Source organism: Microtus oregoni, unplaced genomic scaffold (assembly GCF_018167655.1).
Source record: "Microtus oregoni isolate MIOR12 unplaced genomic scaffold, Mior012 000073F_001, whole genome shotgun sequence".
NCBI classification, from domain to species: domain Eukaryota; kingdom Metazoa; phylum Chordata; class Mammalia; order Rodentia; family Cricetidae; genus Microtus; species Microtus oregoni.
Window position 1 is genome coordinate 2,619,215 of NW_024543981.1, and position 24,952 is coordinate 2,644,166.

At 36.4% G+C, this 24,952-nt stretch overlaps 1 protein-coding gene across 2 annotated transcripts in view; it reads left to right on the forward strand.

Annotated features, from left to right (window-relative positions):
- Znf280c (zinc finger protein 280C) overlaps window positions 1-18,268 on the forward strand; it is a 57,795-nt gene extending 39,527 nt beyond the window's left edge. Inside the window, exons 13-20 of one of the 2 annotated variants that reach the window (XM_041642216.1) lie at window positions 3,352-3,483; window positions 7,998-8,305; window positions 8,955-9,092; window positions 11,595-11,657; window positions 16,114-16,232; window positions 16,359-16,395; window positions 16,520-16,576; window positions 17,027-18,268. In XM_041642216.1, the coding sequence (XP_041498150.1) occupies window positions 3,352-3,483; window positions 7,998-8,305; window positions 8,955-9,092; window positions 11,595-11,657; window positions 16,114-16,232; window positions 16,359-16,395; window positions 16,520-16,535 (813 nt within the window). In that variant the 3' untranslated portion in view covers window positions 16,536-16,576; window positions 17,027-18,268. Of the gene's footprint in view, window positions 1-3,351; window positions 3,484-7,997; window positions 8,306-8,954; window positions 9,093-11,594; window positions 11,658-16,113; window positions 16,233-16,358; window positions 16,396-16,519 lie in introns of both variants that reach the window. The other variant, XM_041642215.1, reaches the window with a different exon arrangement.
- The last annotated feature ends 6,684 nt before the right edge of the window (window positions 18,269-24,952 follow it).

The following is a 24,952-nucleotide window of genomic DNA, read 5'->3' on the forward strand; positions in this document are numbered from 1 at the left end:
TTCATTAAGTTTAGTATACTTAAGAGGTAGACATTCAACAGGAAAGAGAAAAAAATCTTTTCATAAGGCTTATCATGTATTTCTCAGGTATTTTCAGTTTGAAAGCCAGAGATGAGCAGTTTTAGTCTTGTAATGGAAATTACATTATTAATAAACTAACAATAATTGAATTTTTAGTTTATTATTATTTGTTAAGATTTTTGTTGTATGTAATATTTTCCTAAAAGGAATATAATTTTAGGAATATTAGTTTGCATAATGTTTAAGAAATACTAAAGCTTTTAGATATGCTAAATATTTTCCTTAATTTCTTAGTAGTAAAATTGCCAACTACTAATCATTTGCCTTATAATAACCGTGATGCTTTTATGTCCGTTTTATTTAACAGCTATCCTATGAAGTAAGTATATGATCATTTCCATTTTATAAAACGGAAAACGGGCTGGAGAGCTGGCTCAGTGATTAAGAGCACTGGCTGCTCTTCCAGAGGTCCTTAGTTCAATTCCCAGCAATCACATGGGGTGGCTCACAACCACCTACAGTGGGATCTGATGCCCTCTTATGGCATAAAGGTATACATGCAGATAGAATATTCATACATAAAATAAATAAATAATTTCTTTAAAAAGAAGGGAAAACAAGGCTTTATAGGGAATAATTTGACCAATATCACATTCTCCAACAAATGGCAGCTAAAAGTTGATTCAGAGCCTAAACTTTATCACTGACTCAAAATCCACAATAATAGGTAGGGAGGCAGAAATTACAGAAAGTTAATATTACTCTTTGAAATCCTTTAAATTCATCAAACAGTATAGTGGCTTGTCAAATTTCAGTACAGGGAACCTTTTGTGTTTCTTTTTAATGCAAACTTTTTTTTTAAGATTTATTTATTTATTATGTATACAACATTCTGCCTCCGTGTATGCCCACACGCCGGAAGAGGGCGCCAGATCTCATTACAGATGGTTGTGAGCCACCATATGGTTGCTGGGAATTGAACTCAGGACCTCTGGAAGAGCAGCCGGTGCTCTTAACCACTGAGCCATCTCTCCAGCCCTTGTGTTTCTTTTTTTAACCTTTGTAATATATCACTGTCTCTTTGGTTGGATATCATGGTATTCCTGTATCCTCATCAACCTTACTTAGTACCTTGCAACATACATACACATGAAAGACATTGAAAATTTAAGTTTAGTTAATTTTAATATTAGATTAATATCTCTAACACAGGCCTCTAGGAAAATCTACTCTGAATGGAATAACAGACATTTTAAGCTCAATGAATTGTGTTCTGTGCTTATGTGTATTTTTCCATTCTCTTCTGCCTAACTTGCTATTTATTTAACAAATAATTTATAGCATATAAATATTAGGAATGCTAAAGTGAGAAAAGCAACCTTTGCCCTCTGAAATTTGTACTATAATGTGGAAAAGTGTGTGTGTGTGTGTGTGTGTGTGTGTGTGTGTGTGTGTGTGTGTGTGTGATTTACATATCAGTTAGTAGTAAATACAGTGGGAAGAAAGTGCAGGTGGATTAGGACTTCTAGATCTTTTGTGAAGTGGTGGGTGCTCTTTTTTACATTATTTGGTCAAAAAGGCCTCTCCTGAGGGGATAAGGCAATATATAATATGGCCATCAGAAAGAGAATATATTCTAAACAGCGGGAATATTTTAAGTACATTAGATAGGAGGTGAGCATATATTTGGGATGTTGGAGGAATAGCAACAGTGTTAATATGGCTAAAGCACAGTAAAGAAGCAGTAAGGCCAGGTGTGACTCACAACCTTTAATTCCAGCGCTTGAGAGGCAGAGGCTGGCAGATCTCTAAGTTTGAGGCCAGTTGGGTCTACAGAAAAAGTTCCAGGACAGCCAAGGCTACACAGAGAAACCAAGTCTCAAAAAACCAAGGAAGGGAGGGAGGGGAGGGGAAGGGACAGGAAAGAAGGAAAGGAAAGGAAGGGGAAAGACAGCAGTAGGAAAGTAGTAGCTGAGGATGTGGTGATGGAAGATGGAAGTCAAGCCAGATGAAGTAAGGCCTTGTGTGCCAGAGTCAGGATTCCTGAGAGTAAATGGAAAGTCATCAAAGGACTCTTTTGTTTTGTTTTTTTTTCGAGACAGGGTTTCTCTGTGTTGCTTTGGCTCCTGTCCCTCCTCGAACTGTTAGCTCTTGTAGACCAGGCTGACCTCAAACTCACAGAGATCTGCCATTTTCTGCCACCAAAGGATTTAAGCAACTGAGAAATGTATGATTTTAAGGTCACCCCAGCAGCTGTGGAAAGGAATGACCATACTAGGGGTTAAAAGATAGAAACAAGGAGAAGATAGGAACCTTTTTCAGAGTCCACACATGGCTTTTACTAGTATGGATGGTAGCAGTGGTTGGAAGTAATGAAAAAATAGAAAGATAAGTGATTTAAACATATTGCCAATAACTTACAGGTTGTATTAATGTGTAAGAAAGAGGAGTTAAGAGTGACCAAGTCTGGTGTTTGTTATGAGCTACTGTAAGAATTGAATTTTCATATACTGAGACATTAGAAAAATATGGAAGGAATAAATTTTTTAAGTGTATAATAATTTTTTGAATTATTATTTCCACTTCTTTTCCTCTCTCCAACCCTTCCCATAACCCCTCTCCTCTTGTTCTCTCTCATTGATATCCTATTTTTCTTTATTTGTTGTTACACACACAAACATACACATTCACACCCCTAAATATATAACCTGCTCTAACCATATAATGTTACCTGTATGTATATGATCTAAGGATTGCTCATGTGATACTGGATAACAATGGGGGACCCTTTCATGATACTTTTACATGGAAGCATATAGTGTTGTGTTTCATTCTGTACATGAAAGAGAAGTTACTATTTCCTAGAGAATATATAAATTTGAATCATTGATATATGAAAGTGCTTGCCTATTCTACATGAAATCCCAGAATTCATCTCCAATACTTCAAAAATGAATGAATGAATGAATGAATGAATGGCTCCATGTAGCCCAATGATAGCATAAAGGCTTAAATATGATCCCTAGCACCAAAAAGGAAAAAAAATACTTTGGCATTATCTATGATGGGAGATGGTAAAATGGTTGCTTTTAAAATTATAGAGATGTAAGTCAAAGAGAAATTTCAGGGTTTGTGGTTGGTAGTTGTTAGTGACTCTAGAATGTGGTGGTACATACCTATAATCCTAGCACTTGGGTGCTGAAACAGGAGGATCACAAGAAACCAATAAAGTATAACACAGAGCTTTCAACGGCAGATGGGGTGTATAATGAGACTTTTCTCATAAAAGAAAACAATTTTAATATCATTTCTAATAATTTTTATAAACAGAATAAAGGAATTTATCGTTGCCAAAAATGCAGACTACAATTTTTGACCTGCAAGGAGAAAACAGATCATAAGTTAGAACATCGCACATTTATAGAGCCTAAAGGACTAGAAGGATTGCCTCCTGGAACAAAAGTGAGTATTAAATATGTTGTATCCTAGTGTTTTGTCTAGTAAAATCCTTGACTGGCCAGGCGGTGGTAGCGCACGCCTTTGATCCCAACACTCAGGAGGCAGAGACATTTTTTTTTTTTTACAGAACTTGCCTCAAGTTTATTTGTAAAAACAGCATAAGGTCCTGAACATCTGCAAATACTGTGTAGGTGTTCACACCAGTCCATCTGTCTTCACATTGGCAGACTGAGACCTTTTTTATGGGGCCTTCACAGGGGCCTGGGCACCTTTTGGAGCCTGAGCTGCAGCTGAGGCCTCTGCCTTGGCTTGAACCTTGGGCATTGTTATTTGGAGCCTACGACCCCTGGCCATGTAGCTTCTAATCCGCTTCCCAAGCTTAGGGTGAGCAATTAAAGCCAGACGGGTGAGTTTGCGGCTGGGGCCCTTTGTACCTTGGGCTTCACCACCTGGGACTTCACCAGGGCCTTGATGGCCTCCACACGTGCACTCATGGCCTTTGCATTATTTGCCTGCATCTTCTTCCGGCCTTTCTTGTTGTGCTTCTTGGCAAAGCACATGTTCCTCAGGAACTTGGGGTCAACCCCTTGAGAGATTCGTATCTTTGTGACCGGGGTTTCTTGATGCCGTTTCTGTGCCATTTCCGGGACTGGTTGTGTGTGGTGTCATTCTTGGACTTGGCCATGGCTGGACGGTAATCGGTGGCTCCCGAAGCACCTGCGACCGGAAGAAAAGAAAAGGGTCTCTGTGAGTTCAAGGTCAACATGGTCTACAGAGTGAGTTCCCTGACAGGCTCCAAAGCTACAGAGAAACCCTGTCTCAAAAAATAAACAAGTAAATAAAATCCTTGACTGGTTATAGTGGTGCATGCTTTTAATCCTACCACACAGTATGCGGAAGAAGCAGGTGGGTCTGAGTTCAAAGATAACCTGATCTACATAGTGAGTTCCAGAACAGCGTGACTCTGTCTCAGAAAAGGGGTGGGGGAATAAAGAAAGGGAAAAAAAAAACTCCTGTCTGGGTATTGAATATAATATAAAAATATTGTCTACTTTTATTAAGAACTAAAGTTAAAGTTTTGTTACATTTTTTAGTGTGTGAGTGTGTGTTATATTAGTACCTGTAGAAAGGCATCAGATACCCTGGGGTTGCAAGCAGTGAGCTGCCACCCTACATGGATTATGGATTCTGGAAAACAAACTCAGGCACTCTGCAAGAGTATCAAGTGTTAAGAACTGCTGAGTATTTTATCTCTTCAGCCAGGTTTCATCATTCTTATTCTTGAAAAGTAAAACTTCTGACTGTTGTTCGAGTTGATTGACAGGTGCCTTGTTGAAGTGATATTACTTTGTTGTAGGCTGAGTCACTAAGTGGTTGTACTGTTCTGTAGGCTTTTTATTTATTACATGTCTCTACTGCTAGACTACAAAGCATTTGAGACTGGGAGTCACATTTAATTTATCTTTGTAGTCCAAGCATCTATCATAGCAACTTGAATATTATGGTGTTGAAGTTGATATTACTGAATCTACTTACAGAGAAACAGGTTCTTTTCCTGAATGACATTACTGTTTTTTTAAGGTTTATTTTTCATGTATACAGTGTTCTGTCTGCATATATGCCTGCAGGCCAGAAGAGGGCGCCATATCTCATTACAGATGGTTATGAGCCACCGTGTGGTTGCTGGAATTGAACTCAGGAGGACCTCTGGAAGTGCAGTCAATGCTCTTAACCACTGAGCCATCTCTAGCCCCAACATCACCGTTTTCAGTGAATAAACATACATTTGACTATAAATTTAGTTCTCTATGTTAGTTCACCATATTTTTTCTCTGGTTTCTTTATGTAAAGTTTGCTCCCGAATATTTGGTCTGGCACATGAATGGATAATCCAAAATTAAATTATTCCCAAGCTTTCATGTTTGGCTTTTAGCACATACTTTTGTGAGTGTATCTGCTATTAGAATTACCTAAAATAATACAGAGCAATTGCTGTGAACATCTAGAGTAAGAAAAGCATTTCAGTGTAACTTCTTGCAACCCACTTATCCCGTGTTGAGACTAAACATAGAGAATACTAATATAAACATTGCAAAGCTCTCATTTTCCATATTGTAATACAGTGGTAGTAATAATAATATCCATGTCCTTTTTTATACATTCTAATTTATCCAGTCAGCAATCCAACAAGACAGGAGAGTTAGTATTATCCCTGTATTAGAGATAAAGAGAATTAATTAGATGAAATCAATTATTTACTTAATTACAGGAAGAGTTGAAAAGTGCATTATTTAGATGCTCATATAGTTTACATTAACTTCTAATTATTAATATCTCTTTACATATAAATGTTACCAATATAAAATTATAATATTTCAATAGCAAATAAACATCTAACTAAATTTCATTTAACTGGTAAGAACATTTACAATAAATGGGAAACTGGGCCAGCGAATAAAGGTACTTACCTCCCAACAATGCAAGTCTGATTATCTGATTTCAATTCATAGAACCCATATAGAGATAAAAAGAATCAATTCCAGAGTTTTTCTTTGACCTCTACATATGTACATGTATACACACACACACTACAAAAAGTAGAGTAAATGGAAAGTATATCTAGTTGCATCTTATGGTTTACTCCTTTAAATAATAATATTTGGCTTTTTGAGTCATACTGATTTTTTGTAATAGCTTATTTAGAATATAATTTATGTACCAGACATTTTTTCCATTGAAAGTGCTCAGTTCAGTGGTTTTATTAACATTCAGAGTTGTTAAAACACCATCTTGTGCCATTTTGGCCCATTTGCATTATCAGTAAAAGGAACTCTATATCCATTAACAGTGACTGTGTTCCAGCACCACTCAAAGCAAGATAGAATCTCTTCCCTATGAATTTTCTCATTTTGAGAATTCCATGTAAAGGAAATAATACAATATACAGTCTTTGAGGATTTATTTTATTTGCCTCATCTGTCTTATAGCATGTTCCAGTGCTTCATTCCTTCCATGATTGACCATATTCCATTGTGTGTATATTTTCTTTCATCAGTTGGTAGTATTTGAGTTTTTTAGATTGTGCAATGATGCTATAAATATTTTTGTAAAAGTTTTTGTGCAAGCATATGTTTTCATTTTCTTAGGAATGTACCTAGGAGTAGAATTATGGGCTCCTTTGCTAAGACTTAAATTTAGTGTTTATATCTTCTTTGAAGAGATGCCTGCTTGTCTATTTTGTTATTTGCTTATGCTTGGGATGGCATATTTAACAAGTCATTGCCTGGGCTGGAGAGATGACTCAGCAGTTAAGAACACTGAGTGTTCTTCTAGAGGACCCAGGTTCAATTCACAGCACCCACATGGCAGCTAACAACTGTCTGTAACTTTAAAACCTGACACCCTCACACAGATATATATCCAGGCAAAATGTCAATGCATATAAAATAAAAATAAATTTTTAAAAACTTCATTGCCTGCAGGCATGGTGGTGCCTTTAATTCCATCACACATGGGAGGCAGAGCCAGGTAGATGTCTATGAGTTTCCAGCCTGGTCTATATAATAAGTTCCAGAACAGTCAATGCTATATAGAGAGATCCTCTCTCAAAAAAAAAAAAATTAAAAAATAAAAAGTAGAAGTCATTGACTAACCCCAATGGTATGAGAATTTATTTCTGTATTTTCTTCTGAGAGTTTTGTAATTTTAACACTTGAGACTTGGTCCTTGATATATGTTGAATTCATTTTTTTTATGTTTAATATGAAGTAAGGGTTCTAATTCATCCTTCTACATGTGAATGTCAGTTTTTACATCACTGTTAAAATGTTGAAAGAACTGTCATTCCTGCCTTTGTTTTGGCACTCTTGTAAAACAAAGCATTTGATCACAAATGTGAGGGCTTGGGCTGTCTGGAGAGGTAGCTCAGTGGGTAAAATACTTGTACAAATGGGAAAACTGAAGTTTTGGAGCCGTAGCAATCTCTAAAATAAATATGGGTAGATGTGGTGGCCCAACCATAGTCCCAGAATGTGGGGGATGGAGGGAATACAGGGGATTCTGGGTGCAAGCCAGCCTGCTAGACTAGCCAAACTGTGTTTAAGCAAAGAGGCCCTGCTTCAATATATAAGGTGGAAAGCAATTGAGGAAGACACCTAGTATCAAATTTCAGGCCTCCATATACACAAATGTGTGTATCCACACACATGAACATATTTACACATATTAGATAACTAAATGTGAACCCTTACAGGCAGTGTTTTTTGTTTTGTTTTTAAAGATTTATTCTATTTACTTACTTATGTATACAGTATTCTGCCTGCAGGCCAGAAGAGGGCACCAGATCTAATTACAGATGGTTGTGAGACACCATATGGTTTCTGGAAATTGAACCCCAGTCCTTTGGAAGAACAGAGTTGCCAGTGCTCTTAACCTCTGAGTCATCTCTCCAACCCACAGGTAGTGTTTTTAATGCCACTTTAATAATCTAAAAATGCATCCTGCCTTTGTTTTCATAGGTTACTATTCGAGCTTCGTTTGGATCTGCTCAATCAGGATCATCAAGTCCACCTTCTAGTTCTATTCCTAGCACTTCTCTTCAAATTGCAGCTTCAGAGTCTAAAAGTACAACTACTAAAACCAACACAAAAGTATTTGCAAATAAAAGTAAGACAACTAAGTGTCAGGCAGTCTTAACTGCGACATGTAAACCCAATCCAAGTAAACCAGGTACAGGTGCAACTAAATCCAAAGCCAAGTCCTCCTCCAAGCAAAGGAAACAGCGCACCAGGAAAAACAAATTCAGTATTGCTCTGAAGAATTTGAGGTACTGTCTTTATCCATTATATGATACTAACTTAATCTCAGAAGTTAGCTTTGTTTTAATGACTTACCATGTCACATAACCTTCCTCTACACTTTTATAAAAACTTTATAAAAGTTTTTATTTAATTATAAAAACTAAGCAAATAAGAAAATGGGACATATTTACAACTATCAGGTAGAATTTAAACTGCTGTGTTATGATTTTAATTTTTTTCATTAGTCTTAAACTTTGTATTTTTACCTAATGACATTAAATTGCTTAACTAAGTCCTTTTTGTTGTTGTTGTTCTTGTTGTTTTTGTTTTTGCTTTTCAAGACAGGGTTTCTCTGTATAACCATCCTGGCTGTCCTGGAACTCAATTCATAGACCAGGCTGGCCTTGAACTGACTGAGATCTGCCTGCCTCTGCCTCTCGAGTGCTGGGATTAAAGGCCTGTGCCACCACTACCCAGTTCAACTAAGCCTTTTTACTCTAGGGAAATATTTATATTTGTTAAACTTTTTGCACTCATTTTTCTTATTACTTCAAGAAATTTTCAGATTTTAAATACATCTATTTGATAATCTTAAAAACATCTTTTTTTTTCAATTAATTGTTAATAAGAATTTCCTTATTTTATGGTATGACTTTTTTTTTCTGTCTCCATAAGATGTCACCAGGGAATTCACACGTGTATTGAGTGCCATTCCAAAATAAAAGATTTTTCAAGCCACTTTTCTACATATATAAACTGTGATTTTTGCAAGTACACTACTAACTGTAACAAAGCCTTTACAAATCATATGAGGTAAGTTGAGCATGTAAGTGCCAGTCAAAATTACTTTTCAGAGCTGGGGTGTAACTTCTTGGTTTACCATTGCCTAGTATGTGTAAAAACCTCTAGATTCAATTCCTAAAAACAAAAAATATTGCCATCCAAGTTTGATGGCGAATGCCTGTGATCCCGGCATTTGGGAGGTAGAAGCAGAAGGATCAAGAATTCAAGCTTGTCCCCAGCTTTATATTAAGTTTAAAGGTAGCTTGGGCTTCATGAGACTTCATGTATCAAAAATCACTACCCTTTAAGGAGTTTTTTGTTTATTTGTTGTTTATTTGTTTTAAAGACAAAATTGTCCTATTAAAAGTATCTGTATGTCATCATGGAAGTACAATTCTAGAAATACAGAATGTCTAGGATGTTCCTTGTATGTTTTCTAATTAATAATTTATAAAACCACTGGGACAGAAGTTATAAAACCAGTTAAATTCATATAATTAGACTGGCTTTATTAAATAAATTATTTTAAAAATACTTATTATATTATGTATATTAGTATTTTGCCTGCTTTTGTATACATATACACTGAATAGTTAGTGCCCATAGAGACCAGAAGAGGGTATCAGATTCCCTAAGACTAGAGTCAGAGAAAATTATGAGCTGTTGTGTGGGTACTGGGAATGAATCCAAGTCCTGAAAAAGCAGCGAGTGCTCTTAATTGCTGAGCGATCTCTAATCCCCAGGCTCCAGGGTTTTTAATGATGCTAAAGAACACTTGTTTTCATTCCCCTCCTTCTCTCTGACCTTTTCGTCTCTTTGCCATCCATCTTTTCCCTCATTTAATGAAAAGATCATGATGCAACCATTGGGATCCTTTTTCATACATTGATTCAACTTCCCATTATTTTGCTCTTATTAAGGGTTCTATGTGAGGGGAAAACTTCAGGGCCCATTTTGCTTTCATTTGGACCTCATTACTAGAGGCTTACTTTGTTCCTTCAGGATGGATTTTTAAGCACTCAGACATAATTATATGTCAACTATTCCTATTAAAGTTCTGCCTCTTTTCAGCTAAATAAAGTACAATCTCTAAAAGTAATTTTCTTTAAGATTATTTTACTTGAGACAGGGTCTCTCTCACTGTATAGATAGCTCTGGATGGCCTGGCCTAAAATTCTCTATATAGACCAGGCTAGCTCAAACTCACAAGAGAACTGCCTACTTATCTCTCCTGAGTGCTAGGATTAAATTCATTTGTTATCATACTTAGCTTTTCTTGAAGGTTACTATGCAAGATCACTGTTATTTTTAATACATAGTAGGTCTCTTGGAAGGACTTCACATATTTTGATGACTTCGACTTTTTTTTCATGGTACTTTAGCTTTAGTGCTAGCACTGATTCATATATGCTTTTGACTTACTAAATTCTGTTTCTTGCTACCATGGCATTACCTCATTATATAGAATATTTGTTTCAAATACTTATTGACATAGCTCTTGGGGCCTTGATATTTCTTTTTGAGACAGGATTATCTGTGAACCAGGCTGACCTTAAACTCACAAAGATCTACCTGCCTCTGTCTCTTGAGTGCTGAGAGTAAAGGCATGTGTACCTTTTTTCTAATCCAACAATTCTACAACACCAATCCATTTTCTCAGTCAGCTTTATACTCAGTGTTGTCTGTTTTGAATGCTACTTTGTTTTTTCTTAAACACTTTGCATTTCAAATTATAGTTAGCATTGATATCTTTGAATTTCTCTTATCCTTTTTTATTTCTATCTTCTGGACTATTAAATCATGATTTATTCAATCAGGTCTTAATTCATAATCTTTAATTTCAGCCTATGTTTTGAGCTGGAGAGATGACTCAGTGACTGATTAAGAACACTTGGTGCTTGTTTTTCCAGGGGACTAGAGTTAGGGTTTCAGCACCCACATGGTGGGTTCACAACTATCGATAACTCCAGTTTTAGGAGATTTGATGTTCTCTTCTGGCCTCCATGGGCACCATGCATACTAGTAGTACACAGACATACATGCAGCCAAAACACTCATAAGAAAAGAAATCTTAAAAAAAAGAATAAAAAGTAAAGGGAAGAAAAAGGAAAGAAATGAAATGAGAAAAATAAGAGGTACCAACAAGAACAAGTGTTCTGGTGAAGGCCAATCCCTCATAATACCTTCTTACTATGTTGTACAATGGAGGGAACAAACTAGCTCTTAGGTCTCTTCCTATAAGGGACACAAATCCTATGTGTGAGGATTCTACTTTTGTGACCTAATTATCTCTTAAATGGTTTCTTCTAATGCCATCACATTGATTGAGATAAAGGGGAGGTTAGGATTTTGATATATTAATGGGTGAGCCCTTGCTCAGACCATACCAGGATCAATATAATCTCATTATTTCTGTCATTAACTTCTATTCAAAATTAAGAAATTAAACATAGACTTGAAAATATGAAAATAAAATTAATGACTTATTTAGTAATAAAAGTAATAAATTCTTGTTTGTCTTTTATCTACCAGCTCTCATAGTGACCACCCAAGTAAACAGCTTTATATTTTTAAGAAGCATTCAAGAGCTCTCAGGTAATTAATTGATCTTTTTCTGTACTTTGCATTAAAGAGGTGAAATTATATTTTTTAGCCAGATGTTGGTATACCTAATTTGAAATTCTAAACAATTGTCACTGGATATGATAGAATTATGTTTGTTATATTCTTAGAACAAAGAAAGGGCTAGCCTATCATATGACTAACTTCTGTTTCATTGGTACCAGATATTGAATTGAAACTTTCATGAATTTACTCTGTAAAATGAAAATAAAAGTCTCTTTAGCAATACTTGATTGGGAATAAGTTTATTTAAATGCTATAATATTTGAAATTAATATATATTATTTATAAAGCTCAGTTTTATTCTTTTTTGAATATACTTTATTTTATTATGTATGGGTATCTTGCCTGTATCTATATCTGTGCACCGCATGATTGCCTGGAGCCCGTGGAAGCCAGAAGAGAGAATTGGATCCCCTGAAACAGGAGTTTCAGTTGGTTGTGAACCACCATGTATGTTCTGAGAATCAATTTTGGTTTTCTGCAAGAGCAGCCACTGCTCTTAACTGAGCCATCCCTCCAACCTCTCACTTTTACTCTTTTATGAAAAAAAAAAGTATATGGCTTTTTATACTATACAGAAAGAATGTTTGGTTACTGCTTATAAAGATATTTGCTCAGAGTCAACTAAGTATTATGGGACTTTTCTCATTCTTCTGCAGGTTTTTTACTCAATTTTTTTTAATTATCTCATTCATGTTGTCAAGACATTGAATGTGCCTTGCACATAATAGATACTTAGTTAAATTACAATGTGTATTAAAAATATACGTCTGTAATATTAGGTCAGTAGCTCATAAAAGAAAGTTTGATGCCATTAAAAATCAGGCAGGGCATGGTGGCTCACACCTTTAATCCCAACACTCGGTAGGCAGAAGCAGGCAAATCTCTGAGTTTGAGGCCGGCCTGGTCTACAAAGTGAGTTCCAGGACAGCCAAAGATACACAGAGAAACCCTTTCTCAAAAACAAAAATAAGACCTGGAGAGGTGGGTCATGATTTAAGAGTACTTGCTGCTCTTGCAGATGATTAGAGTTTAATCCCCAGTACCCATGTCAAGCATGTCATATCAAAAGCCTGTAACTCCAGCTCCAGGGGATCCAGAAATCTTCTGGCCTCTTCAGGCAATGCATACATGTATACACATACTCCCCCATGCACATAATTAAAATACAGTCTTAAAGTATATATATTGTAGCATTTGGGAAAGAATGCCTAGGGCCCTAGCACTAAGGAGACTAAGATAGAAGGATAGTGATGTCAAGGCCAGACTGATCTACATACCAAGTTCCAACCCAACCTCTTACCTGTCTCAAAGTAACAACAATTAATAATAATTAGAAAAAGAAAGAATATTAGATAGTGCCATTACTAGAAATATTTGTAAATCTAAAATGGATTTTTTTAAATATTATTTTATGTTGAATTGTTCCTTTAGCTATTTATTGTTCATCTGTCACATGTAACACAAAGTGTTAAGTCATGTACAGATCAATGATGAAGAAGGCTTGGTACCAACTTTCTAGAAGGTACAATTTAAGCTGGGTATGGTAGAACATGCCTTTAGTCCCGGCACTTGGGAGGCAGAGGCAGGAGGATCTCTGTAAGTTCCGGGATAGCAAGAGCTACATAGTGAAGCCCTGTCTCAAAACAATTTATTGGAAGGATATAAGAAGTAAAAATAAGTTAGTACAGCAGAATCAGGAAATTTGTCATAAATACAGTGAGTTACTTATTTCAGAGATGACCAGAGGTTTCTACTTAAAAGATGCATGAAGAAGAAAGCATGACTTGAAGTGTAGAAACAAAAAGAAGTATGTAAGTGCTTCTAAGTCACATTGAATAACTAGTAGTACAGTTTGAATGGATGACAAAGTTCACGTATATGGTGAAATAATAATTTTGAGTTTAGAGACAGAATTTTTAAATCCAAAAAAATAGTTCTAAGGAATTAAGAATTAATTTTACTTTGAAAGACATTGAGAAAATCAAAACCAATGCTTTGAGTCGAATCAAGGGTATGAAAGGAAGATCAGTTTGCAGGAGTATACATGGTGAGTTGTAGCTGCATAAACCACAGAGTAGTTACGGCTGTTGTTTAGTAATTGATTGGGCTGGAACTAAAGAGATGCTGATGTGGTCAAAAGCGCTTGTTGCTCTTGCAGAAGTTCTAGTTCCAGTTCCCAGCACTCACGTGGTGGCTTAAAACCATCCATAATTCTACTTTCAGGGGAATCTTACGTTCTAACTTCCCTGGGCACCAGGCATGGATGTGGTTGGTATACATACATACATGTAGTCAAAACACTTATACACAGAAAATAAAATAGTGTATCTTTTAAAAAAAATTCCAAAAGAAAGAACCAGAAGGGCTAGTGAGATGGCTCAGTGGTTAAGAGCACCCACATGTCAGCTCAAAATTGTCTGTAACTCTAATTCCAGGGATCTGACACTTTCCCACAGACACGCATGCAGGCAAAACACCAATGAACATAAAAATAAATTATATTTTTTTAAAAGGAAGCCCATTTGTTTAAAAAAAGATAATTAAATTAAAATCTTAAACAAAGCTTATGGGCTATTTAAAAGAAAAGGGACAGAAAGTAGGTTTCTGAATCAAAGCGCTAATTTTCAAATATGGGTCTAGCCTTAGATAAGTTATTAAATCTGATCCTGTCCTCTTTAGAAAATTGGTCATTATAACACCTGTCTTTTAGAGGTTATTTGTTTCGAAGAGATAGGTCTTAAAATCCCCAGTTTTGTATAATGTAAATGATATTTGAAATTGTTATTAAATATTAGATATTTGAAATACTAAAATATTTTTATTTGAACCTTAGAAGCAAGGAAATGACATCATAAGAGAAACTAGGAATAAAGGGTGGTTTGGGGGAGGAAAAACAAATTTTGGTTGTTAAAGGACACTTTTTTATGTGTCTAACACCTAGTCTTGACTATAAAACAGGATGTTAAGACAAGAGCTGCAGAGAAAAAAAATCAGCATAAGGTATACTACTGGGTTTTAGACATATAAAGGTAAGGTGTTTTGTATGATGAAGTGGTTGTGGTGGCTCACACCTATAATTCCAGCACTGGGGAAGGGAGGCAGGAGCATCCCAAGTTAGGATCCACTGGGCTATTAGTGAGACCCTGTCTCAAAGCAAACAAAACATAACTAAAATACCAAGTATGTATATGCTTTGTTGATAAACTAATAATTATATTAAATGACTAAATTAAAGGCTTTCACATCTCTCCTAACTTTATTCAGATTTAAATACAGTAGCTTATATGCTTTATAAACTGTACTGTTTTGTTTGCTGTTGTATACAAAATGCCTACTAATTTGATGTATAGAGGATATCCTAGGGCTTATTTTTAGTTTTTAAAGAGACTCTATTCTGTTTTCCATAATACTACAAACGTATACTTCTAACAGCACTGTATAAGAGATCTCTCTCCATTATCTTCGCCAGCATACGTTTTGTCTATTGATACAAGCCCTTCAGACTTGAGTCAGATGATATCTCATTGTGATATTCATTTCTATTTCTTTGATGGCTAATGAGTTTGAAATCTTTTTCAGACCTCTTGACTATTTATATATCTTACTTAGAGATCTTTTGCTCAGTTTTGTGTGAAAATAGTGCTGTGTTTTGTTCAGGTGTATATCCATCTCTCATGAAGACATGCAAGAAGCAAACAAGATATATTTTGAATAAATGTATCTTCTTGCTTGGCAGATAAACCAAAGCATGGAATCACTGTGATTTACACAAGTTATACAAATTGCTAGTGGATCCAAGGCTGCTTTGGGTCTCTGGATGCCAATATTTTAGCAACAGATTGAGAGCAATTTATAAAGCACTAAATGATATCATAATTTACCTATGGCTAGGCCAGATTTTTTTTCTTTTTATTATTATTATTATTACAAATTTTCACCTCCTATTCCCCCTTCCTCTCCAGTCCAAAGAGCAGTCAGGGTTTCCTGCCCTGTTTATTTATTTATTATATATAGTGTTCTGTCTGCTTGTACGCCTGTGCACCAGAAGTGGGCACCAGATCTCATTACAGATGGTTGTGAGCTACCATGTTGTTGCTGGGAATTGAACTCAGGACCTCTGGAAGAGCAGCCAATGCTCTTACCCTCTGAGCCATCTCTCCAGCCTTAGGTCAGATTCTTAGAATCATTTTTTTTTCTTTTCAGGGCCAGTGATTAAATCTAGAGCTTTGCACATGGGAGGCAAATACTGCCTACAACCCAACCCTTTGAAGAGAATATTATATATATTTATAACAAAATTGGAAAACGACAGTGATAGCACATAAAATAAAAATCAAGAGTTATTACATGGAACAGCAGTTACTGAATTTATGTATGTATTGCCATATATAATCTGTCTTATTAGTCTTTTCTCTTTCCATAGGGGCATAACTCTAGTGTGCCTTAAATGTGACTTCCTAGCTGATACTTCTGGCTTAGACCGTATGGCTAAGCACTTAAATCAACGTAAAACTCATACTTGCCAAGTAGTAATCGAAAATGGTATGTACATGTATCTATTACTTTGAATTTATGATATATGAGCCACATTGTGAGCTCTTACAAATTAAATTGATACTCCATCTATGTGTATTCCATTTGTAAACATAAAGCCCTCTGTGATTTCAGTTACAGAAAGAAGCTTAACTTCTGAATCCACTTCTGAGTAAGTTTAATTTTCATTCAGCACAATTTACTTTGATAGATTTTATTACTGTTGCAATTTTTAAATGTATCATTAACAGAAATGAAAAATATTAAAGTATTTTATTTTTGTTTTTGTTTTAAAGCGGCTTGTTGAAATAGATTCCTGCTCTATGGAACTCATGCAACCTGGTGCAAGACAAGTTGGAATTTCCTAAGTTCAAAGTTCTGCAGTGTTTGCCTTTGCAAATCCAGTTTCCTAAGTGCAAAGTTCTGAAATGTTCCATAAAGGCAGTTAAAATCCACAACACTAGTTCGCATTTTTTCAGCTTTCTGATTGCAGTAGATTCTTATTCCACCTTATCTTTGTGTCAGGTTAACATATCTTAACCTGTACTTGGCTTCTCTAGTTAGCTCTGAAAAAAAAAAAAAAACTTTAGTTGCTATTGTCTTTACTTGCTTTGCTTCAGATAATTTGTGTTTCTTTGCTTCAGATAATTTGTATTTCTCTCTGCCTTCAGAATATTACATATCAAACAGTATAGCTATTCTATTTCTTTTTTTCTGTTTTGTCTGCTTCTTAATTTTTTTTAAGTCTTGCTGCTCAGCTGCTTTTTCCTTCATTCTTTGTCTGTCATTGTTCTATTTTTCAGATGCAGAAGCGACACAGAAATTTCAAAAGATGTCCAGTATACTCCTGGACAGTGTCCCCCTTCGATGGACACAACTAATGCCTGTTTTTCTTTCCATGGAATGTGAATTGTTTGACTGTGAGACCTGTTTCAATTTGTGGCCTTGGGAATCTATCAGTTCTTAGGCAGAGTCCCTTCCTGCCTAACTAGCCTTACATAAGGCTGATGTTGATTTGGCCATCAACAACCTCAAGGTCCACCAAAATGAACACAGCTTCCTACTGGGGGCTTTGGTACTTTTTAGGCTTATGAACGATTATAATAATGAAAGCCTACCAAGTAAGTGCTTTAACACCCAAGTTCAACTTTAATCACTTTGGCTGCAGTCCTTTAATCTTCCTCTAGCATGAATACAGTCTGAGGTATATGAAAAACCTGATTGTATAGGGAGTGAAAATTACTTTCATGTTCTTGGAAAAGCAAACTTTGTGGAGTTCTAGCTCCAAAGTAATTTTTTGTGTTGTCATTTAAAGTTTTAGCCAATATTCCAAGAGTTCTCAGCAGTGATACTATTTAAATTCCTAATTTTTTAAAATTTTGATAGCTTGGTTTTTGTCATTCACCAAATTTATTGATGTCTACTTTGTATGTTAACTTTTGTAATTTCTGATTAAACTTTTTGTGTTTGTTAAAAATGCCAAGAAATTTCTTTAAAATTTTTTACAGATTTCATACAGCTACCTGTTGGTAGTTTCTTTTCTTTTTTTCTTTCTTTTTTGGAGGTTGTTTGTTTGTTTGTTTGTTTGTTTTTTGAGCCACGGTTTCTACTATAGTCCAGGCTGACCTTGAACTCACAGATTTTTCTGCCTCAGCCTCCCAAGTGCTGCTTTTAAAGGCATGTGAGGTCCTTGTTCAGGTCATTAGACATTAATATATGATCTGTCTATCTTGAGACTATCATGAACATCTTAGCAGTCAGGAATTAAAAGACAAAGGAACAAAAACTCCCCTTACAAATATTACAAGTTTTACATTGCTATTCAATTAGCAATTACCTTCTTAGCCATTAATGTAATTCCTTTAGATAAAGATAATATATTCAATAATATTGGGACCAAAAAATGCACTTGTTTCTTGCCCACATATATATAGAGAGAGATGTATATTTTTTTATTTTGGTGTTTGTTTATTTTGGTTTACATTGAATCTAGATTTTCTGAACAGTTTTGGTGTTACTTTTTTTTTTTAATAAAATTTGTATTGTTAAACACTCTTAGGAATTATTTTATAATAAGTTGCTATAAAAACCTATAGATTGTATCATATAACAAAAATTGTTTTCCTTTTCACATGGAAGCCTGCCTGCTTTGCCTATAGACTAAGATCTTTATCTACAGAGTATATCTTGTGCTGCTTCCTTAAGCATACTTAAAAGCTCACTAATTTAGGGTGGGTTTTTTTTCTGAGACAGAGTTTCTCTGTAGTTTTAGAGCCTGTCCTGGAATTAGCTCTTGTAGACCAGGCTGGCCTCGAATTCACAGAGATCCTCCTGACTCTGCCTCCCGAGTGCTGGGATTAAAGGTGTGTGCCACCACCTCCCAGTTAATTTGAACTATTTTACATGTAGGCCAAATACCCATATACATAAAATAAAGTTTCTTTTAAAGTTTTGATGTAGAATCTTTCCGTTTAGCCTTGGCTGTCCTAGAACTTGCTGTTTAGACCAAGCTGACATTGAACTCACAGAGTTCCACCTGCCTCGGCCTCTTGATTGAAGTTTAAAGTCATGCAGCACCATACCTGTACTTTAAAAAAATTAAGGATTTATTTATTTGTGTATACAGTGTTCTGCCTGCATGCCAGAAGAGAGCACCAGATCTCACTATAGATGGTTGTGAGCCACCATGCAGTTGCTAAGAATTGCTCTTTTGGAAGAGCGGCCAGTGCTCTTAACCGCAGAGTCATTCTCCAGTCATTTTTAAAGCTAACAAATGACTTCTTAATTATGGTGAAAGGAATATTATTACTTTCTTGATTATGGTGAAAGGAATCTGGGTCTGAAGTACTGATTCAATTATGAGGGGTTTTGTTCATTATTTGTTTGTTTCTTTGTTTGTTTCTTTTGATTTAATTTGAAGTCAGATCTATATGAGCATACTTTGAAACACTCTAAAAGCCAGTTCAAGTGGTTATGTAGTATATCCTTTGTAGTCATAATTAAGAATTGAATACATAAGCCAGACAGTTTTTGCACATGCCTTCAATCCCAGCACTCCAGAGGCACAGGCAGGCAGATCTCTGTAAATTCAAGGCCAGCGAGAAACCCTGTCTCAGAAAAAAAAAAGTTGAATCATTAGGCTAGGTTTTCATACTGATACCTGCCAACAATGTATTTTAAAATCTTTTGGGATTGACTTATTTTGAAATAGTGACCGTGGTGATACACTGGACTTTTATTTATGTACCTAACTAAAGGAATTGTTTTTGTCAGTTACCATCTTTCCACTCTATTTATAGAGCATTTTGTTTTAGTAGTATTAATGGAAAACCAATTCTTAAGTTTTAAACTCTTTATTTTATAGATTTTATTTATTTATTATGTCTACAGGGTCCGTGCCTGCATACCAGAAGGCGGCACCATGTCTCATTGTAGATGGTTATGAGCCAACATATGGTTGCTGGGAATAGAACTCAGGACCTCTGGAATAGCAGCCAATGTTCTTAACCTCTGAGCTATCTCTCCAGCCCCAATTTTTAAACTCTTAACAACTTTCTTTAAATAAAACATTTCAGATGGACTGAAGAGATGGCTCAGAGGTTAAGAGCACTGACTGCTCTTCCAGAGGTTCTGAGTTCAATTCCCAGCACCCACATGGTAGCTCTCAGCCATCTGTAATGAGATTTGGTGTCCTCTTCTGGCATGCAGGCATGCATGTAGACAAAATACTGTATACATAATAAATAAATCTTTAAAAATAACACATTTCAGGCACTTAGTACTAAGCTTGCCTATGTAAATAATATTAATGATCACTAAACTGCAGAGACTTAGATCCATCCTTGCCTCCATTTTGACAACACATAGTTGGAACTTATGGTTTGTTCAGCAAAGATTTATTGATAATTTACTAACTGCCACTATTCTAGGTATTTCAATAACTGAAATCACTGCCCTTGAGAAATTTGTACTTCAATAGTGGGGGACAGACAATAGAAAATAAGTCCTAGGTACTTCTGAAAATAACTCTTAACAGCTCAGTAAATGGTTGTAGGAATTGATTTAAAAAAAAAAAGAATTGCATGTGATTAAAAACCTGCGGAGCAGCAAAAGAAGCAATAAGAGTGAAGTGACAGCCTACAAAATGGGGATAGACATCTTTGCCAACTATATATTTAACATGGAGTTAGTATCTAGAATCTATCAATAAATACATCATTATGTGTAGTTAATATATGCTAGTAAAAATACCAAATAAAAGAATACAAACGTTGAATAATCCAGTCAATAACTTAGCAGACATTTCTTAAAAAAAATAGAAGGATGACTCAGCAATTAAGAAAGCAAGCTGCCCTTTCAGTGGACTGGACATCGATTTCTGGTATTCAAGGGCAGCTCTAACCATCTACAACTGATCTGATGTCCTCTAATGGCCTCTATGGGCACTACATGCACATGGTGCATGGACTTGGAAAAAAACACATAAATATTTTTCTTTTTTTGGTTTTTCGAGACAGGGTTTGGCTTCTCTGTAGCTGGTATTAAAGGCATGCGCCTCTACCACCCGGCTCACTGAACAATTCAAACAGCCGTATTCTTTCTTTAAAATTAAGATAAATGGCTGGGCAGTGGTGGCCCATGCCTTTAATCCCAGCAGTCTGGAGGCAGAGGCAGGCAGGAGGATCTCTGTGAATTCGAGGCCAGCCTGGTCTACAAGAGCTAGTTCCAGGACAGGCTCCAAAGACACAGAGAAACCCTGTCTCGGAAAAAAAAAAAAAAAGTGAGTAAAGGTCATGCCATCAAGCCTGATAACCTGAATTTCATTCTTGGGACTCACATGGTATAGAAAGAGGGATCTCACTCCTAAAAGTTGTCCCCCAACCTCTTCATTTGCCCTGGCATGCATACATGCACACACAATAAACGATGTATCTTTTCCTTCAAAGATATACAAATGGCTGATACACAAAAAATCCAACAGCCTTAACCATCAGGAAAATGCACAAACTACATTGAGATTCCATATGCCAAAGTCTATGAATGGCCATCATTATAATGTAAGGAAAGAACACATGTCTCTGATAGTATTATACACTCATGCAGCCACTATGGAACTCAATGAGGTTCCTCAAAAAACTAAAGTAGAAGTGCCATATAACCCACTGTACTTCTATGACCTAGACACCCAAAGGACTCTGAGTAAACATACCACAGAATTACTCATGTCTATATTTATTGTGGCTCTATTCACAATAGTCAAAATATGAAATACCTAGATGCTCATCAACAGCTGAATGGGGGAAGTGAATGAATTTAAAAAGGTGGTATGTGTGTGTGTGACTGACAAAACTCCATTTTGTGTGTGTGTGTATATATACACAGTGGAGTTTTTGTCAGCCATAAGGATGATGGTAATTGTGTCATTTTACAGGAAAATAGGTGGGACTAGAGTTTACTGTCATATTCAAGTACCACATTTTCTTTCATATCTGAAAAGTGACTGATGGTGATGGTGTGTGTGTGTAAATGAAGGGAACCATGCAAGGGGAAACAAGGCAGGATGATGACAAGATAGAAAAAAGAAGCCATATCTTATGTAGAACCTAGAGTAAATCATTACTTTTTTTATGTGTATAGGTATTTTGCCTGCATGCATATCTGTGCACTATGTGTATTCAGATCCCCTTGGAGCATCATTGCCCTTGGAATTAGAGTTGTAGGTGCTGGAAGTCACACACTGTGGTTCCTAGGCAAGAGAATCAAGTGCTCTTAACCACTGAGCCCAGTCATAAAAAGATCTCTTCCAGAGACCCTGAATTCAGTTTCCAGCATCACATTTTTTTATCATAATCTGATGAGATGCATTATAGCATATTCTAGTAGGAAAGAGTTTTTAATTTTAGTACATTTTTTATTTTTAGAGACAGGGTTTCTCTGTAGCTTTGGAGCCTGCCCTGGAACTTGCTCTGTAGACCAGGCTGGCCTTACACTCACAGAGGTCCACCTATCTCTGCCTCCTGAGTGCTGGGATTAAAGGTGTGCATCACTACCGCCTAGCTATTTATTTAGTCGTTTGTTATGTGTGTATGTGTATGGGTGTGCACATGCCATAGCTCATAAGTGGAAGTCAAAAGACATTTTTGGGGAGTCTGATGATCTATGTGGGATCTGAGGATCAAACTCAGGTTTAAAGATGGACTTTGCTGACTGAGCCATCTAACCAGCCCTGGAATGAGATATTACTATTTACCAAATGTTCAGAGCCTCAAAACAAGATAATTGTTAGTAAATGAGTAGGCTATTTACCAAGTTGTCTCTCACTGACTGGGTCAAATGTCCTAAAGACAATTTGAAATAGTATTTAAGTTAGCTTAGATCACTTAGTAGTCTCTGAGTGCCTCTGAATAAAAGAAATATAATTCAACACAAAATTACTTTTCTAAGCCAAATGGGAAAAGATTGTGTAACCTTCCATTTTCACTTATTTCTCAAAAGAATTCAGGGTTGGTGTGAGCACAGCCTTTAATCCCAGCACTTGAAAGACAGAGGCAGGTGGATCTCTATGAGTTTGAGGCCAGCCAGGTCTATGTAGAAAGCTCCAGGATAGTCAAAGCTTCATCAAGAGACCCAGTCTCAAAATAACTGTATATATGGAAAATACATACAGTATACAGATATCTATCTAAAAGTTATCTTCTTTAACCTTCCAAAATTCCTGAACAAATGGTTTCCAAGCCTATTTTATGTATGAGAAAACTAGAGTGACATCATTCTGGAAGATAACATCATTATCAGGAAGTGCTTATATCTGTATGGTAGAAGTACCACTTTCCCTGCCTCATTTTAGGAAAATCAGCATTTTCTTTTTACTACTAAAGGTTTGGGTTTTCTTTTGTTTTGTTTTGTTTGGAATGGTGTGTTTTGGGGGTTTGATTGATTTTTATGGTGGTGCTGGAGATGGAACTTAGGGCTTCATGCATGCTAGACAACACTCTACCAACTGAGCTATACTCCAAGCTGGAGCACATTCTCACATAGCCCTCAGGTTGGCCTTGAATGTGCCACTAGCACTGTTCTTGTTTTTGGAGACAGAATCTCTCCGCGCACCTTTGGCTTTCCTTTACTTTACAGTAGACCAGGCTGGCCTTGAACTCACAGAGTCTGTCTGCCTCTGCCTCCCAAATGCTGGAACCTGACCTGAGCCACCATACCTGGCCAAAGGATGGTCTTGAACAAAGATGTATTGAATTCTTTTTATGTTGCATTTGTTTAATTCTGTAAAGCTGTGTTACTTTGCCTGTCTAAAACACCTAATTGGTCTAATAAAGAGTTGAATAGCTATTAGCTAGGCAGGAGAGAGGGATAGGTGGGGCTGCCAGGCAGAGAATAAAGAGGAGAAATCTAGGGGAGAGAGCTAAGAGGAGGAGTGAAAAAAGGAGAAGAGGACACCAGGGGCCAGCCATGGAGTAAGAAGGAAAAAAAGATGTATAGAATAAAGAAAGGTAAAAAGCCCAGAGTCAAAATGTAGTTAAAGTGGGATAAATTATGTTAGAAAAGCTGACTAGAAACAAGCCAAAGCATTTATAAGTAAGAATGAGTGTGTATTTAAACAAACTACAGTTATCCCTTGGAGCATTTTATCAGAAAATTTGTAGTATTCAAAGCTGATTTCTGATTTGTAGACAAACAAATAATTCTTATCTTTTGGCCTAAATCTTCATTATCTTCATAGTGAGCTTAACATGCATATGTCCATAAAAAGTAGTGCTCAATCCTAATACTTATATTTGTCAAAGGAATAGTGAACTGGAAAGAATCTTACAAATCATATTCCCATTTCCCAAGTGGTGCAAGAAGTGTCTGTAAAGTACCTCTTCTTTAAAAGCTCTATAGTTCAAAACTAGATTTTCCATCCCTTGCCATTCCCTTCTCTCCTAGGATGTTTTGATTTTTGTGTCCCTGTGAACTCCCAGGTACTAGCCTAAGCCTATTTAAGGATGATTTAACCAACTCAAGCCCTGGTATCCTGTATCAATGCCCATCTACTCTGCTTATCCTAAATGACACAGATATGGGGCCAATAAGCTCAGGCCCAAGAGTGTTTACTCCTCTCAGGTTTGAGATGGAGTGGGGTAAGGGAAGTATGCACTGTACTTCAGGCTGTGCAGTTAGGCATAACAGGGTTCTACCCTATCCAACACTTGGCAGCCACGTAACCCTAGGCAAAATGCTTGGCTCATTATGTGCCTCAGAGGCTATTGTGAGGATTAAGCATGACAGCCAATGCTAAAACCATCATGTAGTACTTAGATGTGGTAGCGCATGCTTGTTATCCCAGCACCCAAGAGACTGAGGCAGAAGAATTGAGAGTTTCAGCCTGAGCTGTTACATACTGAGTTTCTAGACTGCTTAAGCTACAGAGCGAGACTCTAATTCAAAAAACCAAAAATAATAACGTAAGAGCTGTCGGGCAGTGGTGGCACATGCCTTAAATCCCAGCACTCGGGAGACAGAGACAGGCAAATCTCTGTGAGTTGAAAGCCAGCCTGGTCTACAGAACGAGCTCCAGGACAAGAGCCAAAGCTACAGAGAAACCCTTTCTCAAAAATCAAGAACAACAACAATAATAATCTAAGAGCTGTCATTAATTCAGTGGGAAACAGAGACTGAAAACTAGAGTTAGTCCTCATGAAGTACCATGTCGGGGCTGGAGAGATGGCTCAGCGGTA